The sequence below is a fragment of the Mycteria americana genome, chromosome 18 (assembly GCF_035582795.1).
Source record: "Mycteria americana isolate JAX WOST 10 ecotype Jacksonville Zoo and Gardens chromosome 18, USCA_MyAme_1.0, whole genome shotgun sequence".
Taxonomy (NCBI): Eukaryota; Metazoa; Chordata; class Aves; order Ciconiiformes; family Ciconiidae; genus Mycteria; species Mycteria americana.
In genome coordinates this window covers 9103583-9119330 of record NC_134382.1, presented here as the reverse complement: position 1 = coordinate 9119330, position 15748 = coordinate 9103583, and the positions used below count along the sequence as shown (strand labels likewise).

The following is a 15748-nucleotide window of genomic DNA, read 5'->3' as shown; positions in this document are numbered from 1 at the left end:
CACATTTTAAGCTCCTGAATTCCGAACAGTTTCCCTGTTCTGTTTGAAAATGTTTCATCTTGCTTTTGTTTGGTTTTAATTTTGTTTTGATAAAATTGTGATTGGCATGTATGTTCTGTGTTTCAGTTTGCTTAGGTATTCCCATGGCTAACAACATTTAGTTATCTATTTTTTTCTAGCTTCCTTTCTGGTTTGGTCAGGCAGAATAGGTCTCTGGTAGTGCCTTAATAATTTCATTTAGAGTGCAGCTGTGAGATTTCTTGTCTTCTGATGGGCATTTTGCTTGCATCACAGAGACCATGAAATGAGGCACTGAAATAAGTGGCAGTTTCTATTCAAGATAATTTTGATACAGTTTGCAGCAAGCAGCACATTCTCTAGTAATTTGCAGCTACTTTTTTTTTTTTTTCCCCTCTTCATTTCCTGTTTGGACAGGGGAGATGTTACAGAGCAACACTCAAAATGGATAATGGGAGAAGACTGCTTCCTAGTTGTTCGAATAGGCGATTGGTCCACCCTATTCTTGATGATAGTATTGAGCCTGAGCTTCACCTGTCTGGCTACAGTCTCTTTGTCTATAGCATGAAAGCAGTAATTCTTGCCTTTTAAAAGCACTCTAAGACTTTCTGAGTAAAACTTCAATAAAGAATCAGCCTTTGTAGTTTTACAATGGCAGCAGGGTTCTGTAGCTTTTCATTAATCTGTCACTCATTCTGACTTTTCTAAGTAAGTAATCCAAGTGGGGGGGGGGGAAATCAAGAAAATCTGCCATTGTTACCAGAATAGGAGCTGGATGTTTCACACACAGCTTTAATTTCGAGTTTTATGTTAATTATCTCCATAGTTTTGACCCACCTGGCAAAATGTCTGCTGGAATGTCCTGTGAAATAGTGGTAACATTTAAGCCAATGGTAAGTGCACCTGAGTGCTAAGTTACACAATGATGAGAATCCTAATATAATGCACTAGTCTGATTAAAACCATCATTAATTTAATTTCTTAACTGTTAACAAGGAAACAAACTACATTTCTAGAAAAGGTACTGTTGTACTTGGACAACTGTGTGTATGTTCAAGCTCTGTTAAATTGTAATAAGGCATATTCATATTCCAAGGGCACTAAGTATTCCTGGAGTATGTTTTGAAACTTGCTTCAAACATGAAGATTTATAATATTGCCTAGCTAAAGTTAGCCAGGCAGTTACCAAAGACTGTTTTAAAGCAGAAATGTAGAATCTGTAGAGATACATTTTAATATGTTACTCAAAGAATGAGTGAAAGTATTTTTCATCAGACTACTTAGGCTAAGTCTTTGCAAATTAGTTGGTTGGGGTTTTTTTGTTTTTGTTTTCTAGATAAATGAAACTCTGGAAGGAGAAGTCATGTTTATGGCGCAGACAGGTTCTTTTTCCGTTCCATTGAAGTGTACAGCCAAGAGATGCATGGTAAGTGACTTTTTTTAAGTATGTTCAGAGTCAGTACAACAACAGTAACAGAAAATGTGAGATCGCATAAAAATTATTTAAAATATTTAGCAAGAGGTATTTATATTTCTTTCTTTTTTCCTGTTAAATGGAGAGTCTCTTTCCAGAAAATGATTCATTCCTTAGCTTCCCAGATTACACTGAGGTTTATACAAAATTGTCTTAATGGATTTACTTAACCATGAACTGTAACTTTAACTTCAGTGGAATTAACTGAAGTAGTTCTGTTTAGAAATAGATAACAGTGTTACATTGTGGACGGAGGAAGGAGAAATGGTGGCTGGAAATGAGCTTTTTCTCCTTGTAATTTTTGGAAATTCCGTCCCAGACCTGCAGTAGTTTATTCTTAACTTTAATTTTCTATGTAGACAAAAATCAAAATATCACAATGTCTTTCTGTCTTTTCTGGCATTTATAAAAAGCATATAATCTCTCCTTTCTTTCAGCATCTCAAAATCATTTGAGAATTCTATACCAAAGAACATAATTTTCTTATTGTTAAGAGATGAAACTACAGGCAGCACTAACTTATTTTAGATACTTTAACTTCCTATGAGCTAACCTGAAGAAAGTATTTGATAAAAGCAATAACTTTGTTTTTAAATTGCTTCCTTCACAGCTAAGAGCAGCTTTGGCTTTACAGGCCAAAAGAAGTTATGAATGAGAATATACAATGCTAGAGGACAAAGATTATGCAAAGAGACACCCAGTATCGGAATAAGTATGCTGGGAGCATACTTAATAATAAAAAAGTTTAAAAATAATTTTAAAAAGGCTTTAGACATATGAATGTCTTCCTGGAGTTTGTGATACTACGGTTCAGTAAATTGAATTAATAAGATTGCATGTAAAGTTTCTTTACTGGACTGCATATTGAAACTTTTGTGCACAGGGACAGGGATCAAGAATCATCTGTACATAGAAAATAGAAGGGGGGAAGTAACTGAAAGGTGGTGCACTATAATTATTATATTAGCAATCTGGCTAAGTATTTAAGGATGTGCTTAATTTTAAGCACTTGTAGGAAGCTAGAATGATATCACATCAATATTGCATACTTAAATCTGACTATGTGTATAGGACTCTCTGATGGTTTCCAGTTAAAATACCTTGAAGATGAGAATGCACAATGCAGGAGAAAGCCAGCACATTAATCTTTGATCAGAGGAATAGTTTTCTTCACCTAGAGAGTTCATACCATGATTGTGTGCTAATTACAGACAGGAACTCCTATTCTTTGCCCTAAAAGTGGCAAGAGTTCAGCTGTAAGCAGGGTACTAGCAAGCAACCAAGTTGTCTTTGTCTTTTTGATGCTTGAACTTGAATTACAAGCCTTTAGTTATCATATATCCAGTTGCAAAGTCATTAAAAATTCTATATGAAGTAGTGTATTACTTTTTAGACTGGTTGTAAACCGTGGTAGCTCAAAGAAACAAGACAGAATGTGAGGATGTGAGGATGTATCAGTTGTAAACTGATATGTAGTCACTATATAATGTTAAATGCTGCTTGCTTCTTAGCTTGATGCTAGTAAAACCATTTTACTGTAACACAAGAGCAACTATGTTGAATTGTCACGTAAATATTACCTACTTCCAGAGTAACTACCTGAAGACTTACACAAGCTGCTGCTATGAACAGAATTTAATCTGTTTTTTCCATTGTCATATAGTGGACTGAAATGGAAGTGGCTCAGTTTAACAAGACATTGTTTTAATGAGTTGGCTTGTACAAAAAGGCAGAAGGATACCCACAGTTCATGTTGTTATTTGATACCGTCTTTGAAAAGATAATACGAACTTTAAAGTCCTATTTTTGAAAAGGTGGATGCTCATTCAATGGAGATTACTGACTATCTAGGACAGTAGTAATTAATGGTTTATCTTCTCACAGCTGGCACTAGATAAAGAGCTCATTGACTTTGGCAGCCATGTGGTGGGAGAAACAATTTCACGGACCATCAGCCTGACAAACAGTGGAGCTTTGGGAACAAGATTCAAAGTTCAGACGTCAGCAGGTGACAGCAGAACATGCAGAGCAACAGCAAAATCTTCTCCCAGAAGAATGGTAGGTTCAAAAGCAGTCCCCTAAATTGGTAGAAACTTCCTGCTTTGCGAAGTGTGGGAGAATCATACAGAATCATAGAAGAGCTCAGGTTGGAAGGGACTTTGGAAGATCATCTGGTCCAACCTGTAGTAGTTTGTTTATGTTTGGGTTGGCATATCTTAACATAATCTGTTAGACCCCCAAATATCACAAGACAAATTTACAAACAACTATTTTGGGGGGGGGGGGGGGTGTGACCCAACAATGATAACTTTTAACATTTTAGTCATTTATGTCATGATTCCTATTTTCTCCATATTCATGAAATTAGGAAAAAATACTTTAGTTGAAAGAGAAGATTCTGACAGAGTCATTTAAAATCCCAGCTCCTGGACTTCAGAAAAATGCCAACTGTTGCAAAACTAGCAATAAAGTAATGAGAATTGGGAGCACTAGCCTGTGATCTTCCTTTCAAAAATTAGAGCTGTTCATTTAAATTCCCTATCAAAGAAGGACAGTCAGTTATTGACAAGCTGTTGTTACAAGGGAAGAATTCTTCTTAGTCAAACTAAGAATTACATTGAAGGCTGTTGCCTGAAAACTATAATAAAGAAGAGTGTTAAAAGAATTGAAGGAAGATCTCTCAAATCAATAGTGGAATGAATGCAAATGATTGTAATACTGTGTCCTGTGGAATGTCCTGGGGGGGAATGAAGCAGAGACTGTTGAAGAAACGTACCAAAACTCAGACACTTAGTTCAGAGCTGACAAAATGTGTGGTGTTAGACCTGATACTGATTGCTCCCACAGCATGCCAGTTTCAAAGTGGACAGAAAACAGGAATGCTAACAGCTGTACTCCTCCACCTAGCAGATCATTTTAAGTGAGAAACACTTACAAGGAAAGCATGCATACAATTGTCTTTGCATGTCAGCACTGTGGGGCAGATCTTTGGGAAGACTGAACAGCTTAAGTCTGATGATGCTCCTTTTCTAAATAAGTTGTGGGTTTTATTCTTTAAGTGGGGAAATTTCCAGATTTAAAAAAAAAAAAAAAACTAACCCAGAACAACCTACTAGCCACTGTGGTAGGAACTCATGCTTTGTAATTCCCGTGTTGATGAAGATCGTTATCATAAATGTTCCTTTTTCCTCAAGTGTTGCATAGGTGGTACCCATAAATAGATAGATTTCACAGGTCCTTGACCAGGGATAATATCACTACTAGGTTGCATATCTTTGTTTTGAAGTGCCTACTTCAAAAGGTCTTGTAAACGCAGTGCAGATATTTCATCTTTGTTCCATCAGTGCAGTCTTTAATTTCTTTAATTGTTGAAGAGCAATTGGCTCAGATGGTTTTCAAAATTCTCTGCTTGATGATCTAACCCAGTTTTAAGTTCTAAGAAAACAGTTGACCTCTCTTTTGAAACACTACATTAAATAGGATGTACAGTGAAACTGCTGAGCTGTTTGCCATGGTTTTCAACTTTCATATTATCCTTGCGGTAAAAGCGTGGTTCAAATAAAGAATTTGTGAAATAACACCATCTGTATCCATGGTTTTCTTTCTGTATTCTATCTTTTGTAGGTGTGTAATAAACAGAAGTCTAGTTTTAGCAGACTTAGTTTTGACATAGAACTGCCTGTGTTTCCACTAGAAAAATGTTAGTTGTTAATTGTAAAATTACTAACACAATATTGCATTGCTCCCATTATATTATTTACTTGTTTTGGGCAGCCAGCAAAAATTAAATCTGCTTATTGATAAAGGTCTAGTAGAATGTGCAGTTTTTAGAAAGTGCAACACATTTCTCCATTTATAACGGGGAACAGTTGCAAGAAAACACAAGTCTGATTTGCAACTAGTTGATAAAATTGGAGCTGGCACAAGATAGATGAACAGTCACACTAGAAAATGTTTCTTCTGTGTTTTCTAATAGGTTACTCAACATTTCAGTGACTGTGTCCCTGAAAAGGAAGTCAGCAATAGTCCTGTGACATCTGTAGTTGAAAAGAAGGAACAAATTTGTGCTGACCATAGTGAAGAAATGACCTACTGTGTAGCCCAGGTGGAGCAGCACAGGACTGAGACAAGCCTGAGCAGTACTTCCGCAGGTGAGATGACTGTTCTAGAAAACTAGCGGTGCAGTTTCCCAAGCTAAGCGTTATCCATTTGTAGAGTTCCCTGTAATGAACTGTGGAATTCAGTTTGCAAAGTTACTCAGTAAATTAAGTAGTTCATCATTCTAGTAGTAATGTTATATTTCTTTGTACGCTGCCTCACAAAAAATGACTAAAGATAATGTACTGACACCATTATATCAAAAACAGCAGAGAATCTCGCTTCTCATTAGTGATCAACAATTCAGTCTCAGAAGAATACAGAAACCAACTAGCTTACAGGAACTGCAAAATTGCTATCATTCTTGTCTCAGCAACTGAATACCCACTTCTCAGAATAGAAATCCACATGACAGGTTTATTTTTATAGTCTGTAATTCCAGGAACAAGGAAGCAGAAAGATGAACCTCCTCAGACACTTTCCATTTAATTCCTAATGTTTACTATGTGCTTAAGAAAATCCAGTCTTGTAGAAGAAAGACTTTCTTAATTTCTTTATTATCTGTATTCTTTAACATTTCTTCTGGATATTGATTGTTCCAGTTGCAGGAAACTAAAAGTTCCGTGAAAAGGTTGTGGGTGGTTTAAGTCTAGGATCCATATTGTGAAATGGAGTGATTCCATAAAACACGGTAGCTGTCTCCACAGAACACGTGCCTTTAAAGATGTTTTCAGACCTTTAGAAACAAAACATAAGTCCATTGCTCTGGCACACTAACATATCTCATGGCACTTTGATCTTTTTCCTGGTTAATGTGAAGCGTATGGTTGCCAGTTGATTACTGCCATACAGTCCAGAGTTAGCTTTGTCTCTCTTGTGATGTTTAGGCACTTCGAAGCCCTGGTGGGAGACTGTTTAAGTAAAAGGTACTTCTTATTGCAGTTGTTTTGAAAATAAAGTGAAGCAGCACTTTCAGTTGCTTTGCAGGTCCTCCTGACTGCATTGCTTTGTCCCATGGAAATTGCTCTTAAAGCCCAGTTCACGCTTTCAGCTGAATTTGTGTTCCTTGATGTAACAATCTCCGATTATATACTTTATCCTATGGAAACATTAATATTGTTATTCTGTAGTGGAAGGATCAGGTGCCTAAGGTAGACTTCTGGACGAGGGCAAAGTTGTATGGCCAAACAGAGATTTCTTCCTGGACATTCATATTTCCACATCATTGGTATACATTACTGGATTTGCAATATTGACCAAAATCTATGTACTTCTGCTCTGTTTGATATTTTTGTTTAGTGAATAGATGCACACATCCAGCATTTTGTGGGGTTTTGTTTGTGGTGTTGTTTTTTTTTCCCCAGAACAACTTGGTCAAGATGTATTAAATTCCAGATCAGATCTAGACACAGACAGTGCATGTAATTTAGTGGAACTTTCCCCTGAAGAAACACCAGTTGAAATTATGCTTGGAAAGGTAATGAATATCCTGAGATACAGACAAAACTTTCACTACTCTAAGCCTCCATCAAATAAATTGCTTTGGCTCTGGTGGGAAATGCTTAAGTACATGATCAATTTCAAGCCCGCTGGACTTCACTGTATCACAGTTAATTCTTAAAATGAAATCACATGACATATTTGCCCTTCCTTTTGATCTATAAAGACTTATTTGAGCTGAAAGATTCTATAGAGATTTATATTTCCCATAATTTCACTTGGTTTTTTTGTCAAACTGATTTTTCTCTGTGTCATTCTGTGGTTATACAAAGTCTAGTGACAACAAAAAAGATGGGGCAGGAAGAATGTCTGGGAAATGTCAGTCTTGAGCCATATTAAAAAATGTGGCACCAGTTCGTGCTAGCGTTTCTGGCTTCTGCCTATGCATACAAAAGGCAGGTGGGCTTAATGATGGAATCAGTAGAGCAGATCTTAGAATGGTAGCACAAGACAGCTTCTCCATGTTTTAGTTACATATTTACCAATATGTGATGGAAACACTTTGGTAAACCACATTATCTAGCTGTCATACAGAGTCTTGCAGTAGAAGGGGACTCTCAGTAAAATTCTGACCACGCCTGGTTGTGAAACTGTGTGTCATGCCAAGTCTTTTCCCCACATGAAACCTCCTAGGGAGCTACCAATACTGGTTTTTCCCTTGCATAGTGCATTCAATCTACTTGCAAACTAGGTGTAATAGGGTGTTTGTACAGTATGACTATGTACTCCTTTATTTCAATACAATTTAGAGCCAACTACAGTAATACAGCCAGATTTTCATTAAAAACATGTACTTCTTGTTTAGGTTACTGAAGGTGAAATTGGACCCTTCAGCTCTGTCAAACTTCAGATTATATTTGTCCCAGCTATCCCTGGGGATGTGCGGGCAGAGTTTGTGATCATGTTTGACAACGCAGACTGCAAACCAGTGAGTGATTTTGTGCAAGACTTGCTTCAAAACACTGCAGAAAAAGTTTTAAATCCTCCTACTTCTGCTTTTCCCAAGAATTAAAATTGCTGAGAATCCTATATTAGAAACAGGAGAAGGAGGTAGAGGAAGATATGTTTATGAACACTATAAAAAATAACAATGAAGTACCATATGATTATGTATTATGTGATTGGATGGGAGGTAACTTGGTAAATCATGGCCCTTTTTTCTGATGCTGTATGATTATTAAACCTGTTGATTCTCTTAAATTTCTATGCAAATAATCCTGATATTCCCATTTTATCGGACATTGTGCTGGAAAACATCTAATGTCCTGGAAACAAATACAAAAGTATTTTTCTCTATTCCCAACCTACATAGTTTATTTTCTGTCTGATATATCAGAATTGGAATTATTTAGCATGCAGTAGTGAAACTGATGTGTGAAAGCTGGAAGAGATGACAACTTTAGTTACCACTTCAGCATATTTTGATTCTACACTTTATTGGAAGCCAAATTCTGCCTGGGAACAGTTCACAGAAGCTTGCCAAAAAAATAAAGAAAAACTTCCAAGAAGCTCGGTAGGCCAGTCTTGGCTCTCCCCACGGTCTACAGATGGAGCAGTCTACAAAAGGAGCTGCAGGTGCATACTGCAGGCTCCCGTGGGTACCCTCTCTTTCAGGATCATTTACCCAAGTCTGACCTGTGTGGTCACTGATGGCAGACCTAAGGTCGTTACAGGAAGTACAGCACTGTGCTGCCATTACTGTGTTTCTCTGCTGGCTAAACGAGCTGCAGTCTCTTGAGTTTCTGAATTATGGCACATTCACTTAAGCTAGGTGCACTTTAAATGTTTCTTTTCAATATCATGGGCAGCATGCTATTCCTTCATGTTCTCTGTCAAAGAATCCAATCCAAAGTATAATTCTTTTTTCTGCTGGGACACCATAACATCTAGGTTTTGTTTTACAAATTATTTTCATAGCTTTGCCTAATTAAAGAACCTGTTGCAATATCAATAATATAATATTTTACTCCACTGTAATTTATAGCAGAAATTCTTGCTCTCTCTAGGTCAGTACAAATTTGAGACTAGCAAAAAGAATTACCCTCTTGATTTATGTATTACAGCTGTGCTTTAGTGCCATTGGAGTTTCTCTTGATGTGCCGGTTTGGGTGCCCAATCCCAACGTTGATTTAAAGATCTGTATGTATGACCAACTTTATCAGGATTGCATTGTCGTTCAAAGCAGGTGAGCTACCCTTTCATTATCAGCTGCCTTCTATAACTAAATAATGAGGTCTTAAGTCACTAGGTGATGTCTTGAGGTTCTATTGTTCCAGACCCATCTTGTCATCATAGGAAGCTGAGGAACAGTTTGTTTTTTCCCTTGGCATTTCAGGAGGACATCCTGATTACAAGCCCTCTGAGTTCCACCCTTCTGTGGAAATTGGACTTCGGTGTCCCCCTATCCCAGATCCCCAAGACTGGCCATAGCTATGAAGTAGCAGGGTTAATATATGCCTTTCCACTCCTACAAGATTCCCCATGTTGTACCTGTTCTGTGGTATAACTGTGAAGTCCCTAGGGAATAGCAGCCCCACAGAGTTTCATCAGGTGGTATTTGCGGACTAAACATTATGGAGATAAATGTGTCTAAAATTAAGTGCACACTGGGTATAATTGATTCAGCCAGGAAATTTTATGAAAGCGTATTTTGTTATTTCTCAGCTATTTTACCTTTAATTAAGTCCATGGGAGACTTATGATCTGGAAGCCAGCCTCATGCCAACTGTTCTTTATTGAGAAGGTCAATCACCAGTCTTTCCAGAACTGGGATATGATGCTGGATAAATCATGTCAGTCCATTTGTGTTTACTGTAACATGGGAAGGGTACGACTTTTCCTAACCCATATAGGCATTAAGCAGTGCACTGGAGTGACAGATACCTTGTAAGTACACAGATAGTGACCAAATACCAATTTATAGGGGAAAAAATATCTGGGTGTTTCTGTAGTCCAAGTCAGGAATGTCTGAAGACTGGTTCTGTTTGCACTGTAATATTTCAGTATTTCAGCTCATAGGCTCCCAGAGATTTCATGCTATTAGAGAGTGGTTACATGAACTTTTACTCTCAGTTGTCTTCAGGTGCTGAGTGTCTTCCCTCTACCTAATGCAGTAGCTATTGAATGCTTATTTTAACAATTTGCATTTCTTAGATTCTATTTAAATAGGATTGGGGTGGGTTTGTGGGAGGGTGGGGGAGAGATTGGTTCTGTAGAAGGCATCCGTTCTAAACCTCTTACCAGAATTACAGACTGCAGAGATTCTTCACAGTTGGAAAGAAATGAGTAAAGCTGTTATCTCAGAAATTCAGCTTACAGATATGACAAGCACAAGTTGTTATGTAAGTGATTTTTACTTGGTCTAGATAACCCAGGGATAAAACTTGTAAGTATAGAAGCAGAATAACTCTCCTAATGAAAACTGAAGATTTCAAGGGGATCCCAAAGATAGAAGCTGTCAAATTGCTTAGGGCAAAACTTCTTAACTGAGGGAAAAATCCTGCTGATCCTTCGCCAAGTTTCTCTAAAATAAGAGCGCTTAATATGTAGGATACTGTCCTTAGTACCTTGGTAAATCAAGTCTTTGATTTATCACCCAATTCTTCGTAGTTAGGAGAAGTTGTCTCTGTTATACAGTCATTTGGGCAGAAATTCAAAGTATTTCATGTGCAGGAATATCATGTCTCAACTTTCTATCCTGCAAAAGTAGATAGATTTCACCATTTAGTTAGATGTGGTACCTGAGAAGTTTCTTCCTCTAGTAGCTATTGAAATTTTTCTGTAGCGTATATCAGAAAGAGGATTCCTCACTGTTACATGGTACATGTCAACACTTCCCAAATAGAATTAATTTAAACTGCTGAAAATAGCTATAGATTACTATCAGTCAAGAACAATTTCTTAGATTAGACAAGTAGGTAGTTGTATTTTAATTGCAATAGTGAAAAACTGGGGAAAGGTAGTCTTGCTAAGGTCTGCAGTCTGGAACTGTGCACAGACAGAGGATCCAGAGCCAAGGACAATTATCAGGCTAGCAAAGAAGCATCCAAACTGCTGTCAACATACAAACAAAGATAATAGTTTGTTACAACAGCTTTACATATGAACTGTGTATCAGCTAAAGAGTTACTACAGCGCTGTGAACTAATGCTTGTAGCAGCCATGCACTGAAGGAGACCAAAGGTAAGGGTACCACAGCCCAGCTGAAAAGGCCGCTTGTCTAACAACTGCTGAAATGCCTTAGCTAGTGAGAGCTAAAGTTCAGATCCAGTAGATGTGAAATCTTATTAGCATAACTTCTAGAACACAGATTCTTTAACTAATTGTTAATTAAATTCTTAAAGAATCCTGCTATTCAGGAATATTCTTACAAATTTCTGCTCCAATCCCTAACTCGTTATCGAAAAGAAAAAGAAAAAAAAACCCAAAACCTAAAACTTGTAGCGAGAGAATTCTTTAGATCTTCAGGGCAAAATCTGACCCAAACCTGAGGGAGATGATGTGTTAGAACAGCCTTTCGTTCACCACCCATTCACACAAACATCTGACAGAAGCAGAGCAGAGAGAACTTGCCTGTATCTTAATGCTGCTGAAATCTATGACACTGTCAGTCTCTTCTCCCAAGTGACAAGTGATAGGACGAGAGGAAATGGCCTCAAGTTGCACCAGGGGAGGTTTAGACTGGATATTAGGAAATTTTACTTCACTGAAAGGGTTGTCCAGCATTGGAACAGGCTGCCCAGGGAAGGGGTTGAGTCGCCATCCCTGGAGGTATTTAAAAGCCGTTTGGATGAGGTGCTTAGGGACATGGTGTAGTGGTGGACTTGGCAGTGTTAGGTTTATGGTTGGACGCAATGATCTTAAAGGGCTTTTCCAACCTATACGATTCTGTGATTCTGTGATTGTAGTCTACGGCATAAGTAGAAGATCAAGTTTTCAAGTTAGATAGCTCTGGTGCTTAAGTGCCCCAGCAAGCTCTGTAGAATTGCAAAATGTTAGTTAATACTGGTTTTGGTTTGCTTTTTTTTTTTCTGGTCACATAGAATATGGTAATCAGGAAGCATATATAAGCGGCATAAAGGGTGAAAGTGTCTTATCAGAATCCTGTCCAATATAAATCACTTCGAAAAGTAATTTCTTTGGCAGGTTATAATCTGCACTGATTTAATGAAGTAGTATATAGTTCTCTTAGATTGTCAACAGTCAGAAATCATTCCAGGCTCCCAGTACCACATGCTATAGCTGTTGATTTAGAGCAGACCATCTGGACTGACAGCTTGTAAACCAGTCCAAGAGAAGGAAAATGACAAGCTGAAATATTTGTAAATTGCTTGGCAATTTTGCGCATAGGCATAAAATTCCAAAGCAGGGTATGGTCTGTGGCTATCGCTGTATTATAATATGGCCAGAATTCAGTAAACAGCGAGATGTTTCCTAGCTTCCAATATGCCATTCACAGGGCAAATTGATCACAAGTTTTAGCAGAGGAACTGGCAGTACCAGCTTAGCTACGCTATGACTTCTAGCCCTGTAGCATCTCTGCTGTTAGAGGAGAAGTTACAAGAGATCTCTGACTTCACATCTATTTAAAAGAGTCACTATGGTTTTGGGGAGAAAACCCAAAAGCAGCAGCGCTCTCAGTGCATTTCTGGCATCAGACACCACCCCCCTGTCCCCCAATTTGAGTTTTTTTCCTGCCTGTACAGGCTTAATTTTTGGCATTGAAGGTTTTGAGGTAATTATGATGATAAAGAGGATGAATGGAATTCACAAACTGGGGACATGTAGATGTTTTAGGTGTATTACGCTCTTTCAGGTTCATTCTTTTGATTTTTCTGACTACAGGCTGGGACGTTAAGTGCTTGTTAGCACTTAAGCAGCATGTAGGTATCCTTGGCCCCACTTAAGGGTCACTGGTCTTCCTTTTTCTGTTTCTCAGACAGAATAACAGGTTTTTATTTGTTGCATCCCACCCACCACTAGGTTACATAACCTAGATCCAGCATTACAAGTAGACTGCTCCTTTTCCATCTTGAGTGGGTTCTGTGCTGCAGCTAGGACCAATTAGGTGTCTCAAACATGAAGTGATTGATTCAGATAGAGGGAATGTGTGTTAGGAGAAAATAATTAGCTGATATTTCACAATAATTTGGCTTTGACTTCCCCTGACCTGACTTACCACTGTGCTGCACTTTGATAATTATGTTCCAATCAGCTGTGTACATTGCTTGAAATACAGCTGGGTTTACTTACAGTGCTTCCAAAATCTTGTTTTCTATACTTATCTTAAAAGAGAATACAACTGTGTGATTTTGCTGTAGCAGTTCTACATGCCTATCATTTTCCAAGGAAGCTTGGAATAGTTGTAATTATAATGTGGAGTAGAGGTGTAAGGGGGGGGGCTGGGGGCAGATCAAACTCGAAGAGCAAATGTTGCTGAGGTGGCAGTATGGGTAGCCTCAAAGCCGCCTAAGCATGTCTGATCTGTTTGCAGAGCAAAAGTCACACTGCGTTTGAAGTTTGAAGTATGCAAAGAATTGAGTAAGCACATGGAGCTGCTTCCAAAAACAGGTTACATTCAAGCTCAGTCATCCTTCAGTGTGCAATTGAAGTTTCTGCCCAGGTAACCTAACAACATTAACCTTTTTGGTATTTAAGACAATATCTGTAGGAGGCTGTCAGTGGAAAACCTGAGCAGGCCAAAGTTGGTTGGGTTTGTTTTTTTTTTTCTTCTGTCACACTGTAGCAGGTTGGACTTCATACTGCTAGTGTCAATGCAGTCCTCGTCTCCCCCCTCTCTCCCCCTTAAAAGTTGCCAGATGCTCAAGGAGGAAATTAACTTGGATCACATACCTGTGAGGAAATGCTTTCCCTGTGGTGACAGCAGCAGTGTGAAAATGTGAGCAGTTGCATTCCTGGTAGGCTGCTCCCATTTCTGTGGGGAAGCTATTCTTATACAAGAGAGAGGTTATCTAGGCAGGTGGCTACTTCATGGATCAGTGATTAAATAATTTCTGGACAAGAACTCCTGTGCTTGCTAATTAAGGAAAGAACGGTTGGGCTTCCTGTTCATATCTCTCCTACCTATGTACATTTTTCTCCAAAATAGGAATGTATTGATCTTGAATTTCATGTGGCATTTTATATAACATCTTCTAAGGTGCTAAAAGCCTCACCCCAGCAAGTTTCTCTTCTCCCTTTATTGATACATCTACATATACGAACGTAAGTCAGTAATAGGAAACAAAGAATCCCAGTTTTTAAAAATCTAAATTCAAGAGCTCTTGTTGACCACTGTTAATTTTATTTACCTCATCATTGCCATCCTAAAGAATTTAGTGGTACCTTTCTTTTCAAATATAAATTAAATTATATAGATCTTAATTCTGGTGTACAGCCAAATACTTCAGCGGCTTCTGCATTGATTGCTGCTGCAAACCTGCTGCTTTTTTCATATAGGTTATGTAGTCCCGTTGATGTAAGTATATTTGGATTTTCACTGATGTGCAGCACCTCGGGATTCTAAATTGAGAGTCTAATCACTGTTTTTGAAATTTTCACCAGGTTAATATTCAAAGAACTAAAAGCATTTACAGTTCTTCCAACATCTCAAATCCTACCAGATTACAACAACAGTAACCATTATTATGACATTTTTCAGTCCCTAAACTTCAGATGCGGTAAAGCACGGTTACACTTACTGAGTGGATAGAAGCATAGCTTGGATCTAGGACATTAATCTTCGTTTGGAAAACAGGGAAGCTTCAGAAAGGAGGTTTGATAAGATTAAGGCATTTCTGACACACAAAATAAGTATCTGGCTGTTTCAGTATACAGATCAGTTTTAAAAGACCTAACACACAGGGGGAGTGCGTGTATGACAGAGAAAGATGAGCTTGCTATGAGCTGATGTGAAGTACTGAGCTAGTGACACATTGCTGTAAATGTCTCCTCATTGACTTAGTGTTATAAGCGTGGTTTTCTCAGAAGAGAGAATAGCTGTATTAAAAGAAACACTCATTCAGCAATACTAAGTGGACAGATAGATGACTGGAGGCTTGGGAAGCTCTCCCGAGTATTTTCTGCACACTGAAATGCTTGGTCAGGCGTTACAATACTCATAACTTTCTGGGTGTTTGAAGCAGACAGTTTCTGTTTATTTGAAGGCAAATTTTCTAATCTGCTGACGTTCAGAATTCCCAAATACCACATCTTCTAGTTTTTCTGCATTTGGAACTAGTCCTGCAGATGCTGGCAGTCTAAATCTGATTTATCTTTTATACTTCTCTTTAATTGCTTTTAAGCATGAAGATGCTGTTTTCAGAGAACTAGCTGAAGGATTTCACTATCTTTGCCCCAAGGCATAACATCTAATTTAGAGTCCATCACTGTGTATGTACAGTTACAATTATTTTTTTTTTCCTCCTCTGGATTATTTTGTAATACATGAATTTCTTCTGCTACTCTAATGTCCTGTGACAAAGTGAAGGCTGATACTTTATTCCTGCCTTGTATTTAGCTCCAGTTCCTATCTTTAAACAAGTCAGCAATACCTTTGAAGATCACCTTCTAAAGTCACATTTCAGACTTGCAAAATAACAGCCAGCAAGATTTCAGATCACCGTGGTGACTGAGCGGGTGCTATTTATTCATTAACTA

General features: G+C 38.0%; 1 protein-coding gene across 11 annotated transcripts in view; it reads left to right on the top strand.

Annotated features, from left to right (window-relative positions):
* Positions 1-15748, top strand: part of CFAP74 (cilia and flagella associated protein 74) — a 50778-nt gene that overhangs the window by 19631 nt on the left and 15399 nt on the right. For all 11 annotated transcript variants that reach the window (XM_075520506.1, XM_075520504.1, XM_075520502.1 and 8 more), the window contains 8 exons: positions 845-911; positions 1355-1444; positions 3377-3550; positions 5469-5643; positions 6955-7067; positions 7896-8018; positions 9154-9275; positions 13584-13712. In XM_075520506.1, coding sequence (XP_075376621.1) covers positions 845-911; positions 1355-1444; positions 3377-3550; positions 5469-5643; positions 6955-7067; positions 7896-8018; positions 9154-9275; positions 13584-13712 — 993 coding nt within the window. The remainder of the gene's footprint in view (positions 1-844; positions 912-1354; positions 1445-3376; positions 3551-5468; positions 5644-6954; positions 7068-7895; positions 8019-9153; positions 9276-13583; positions 13713-15748) is intronic.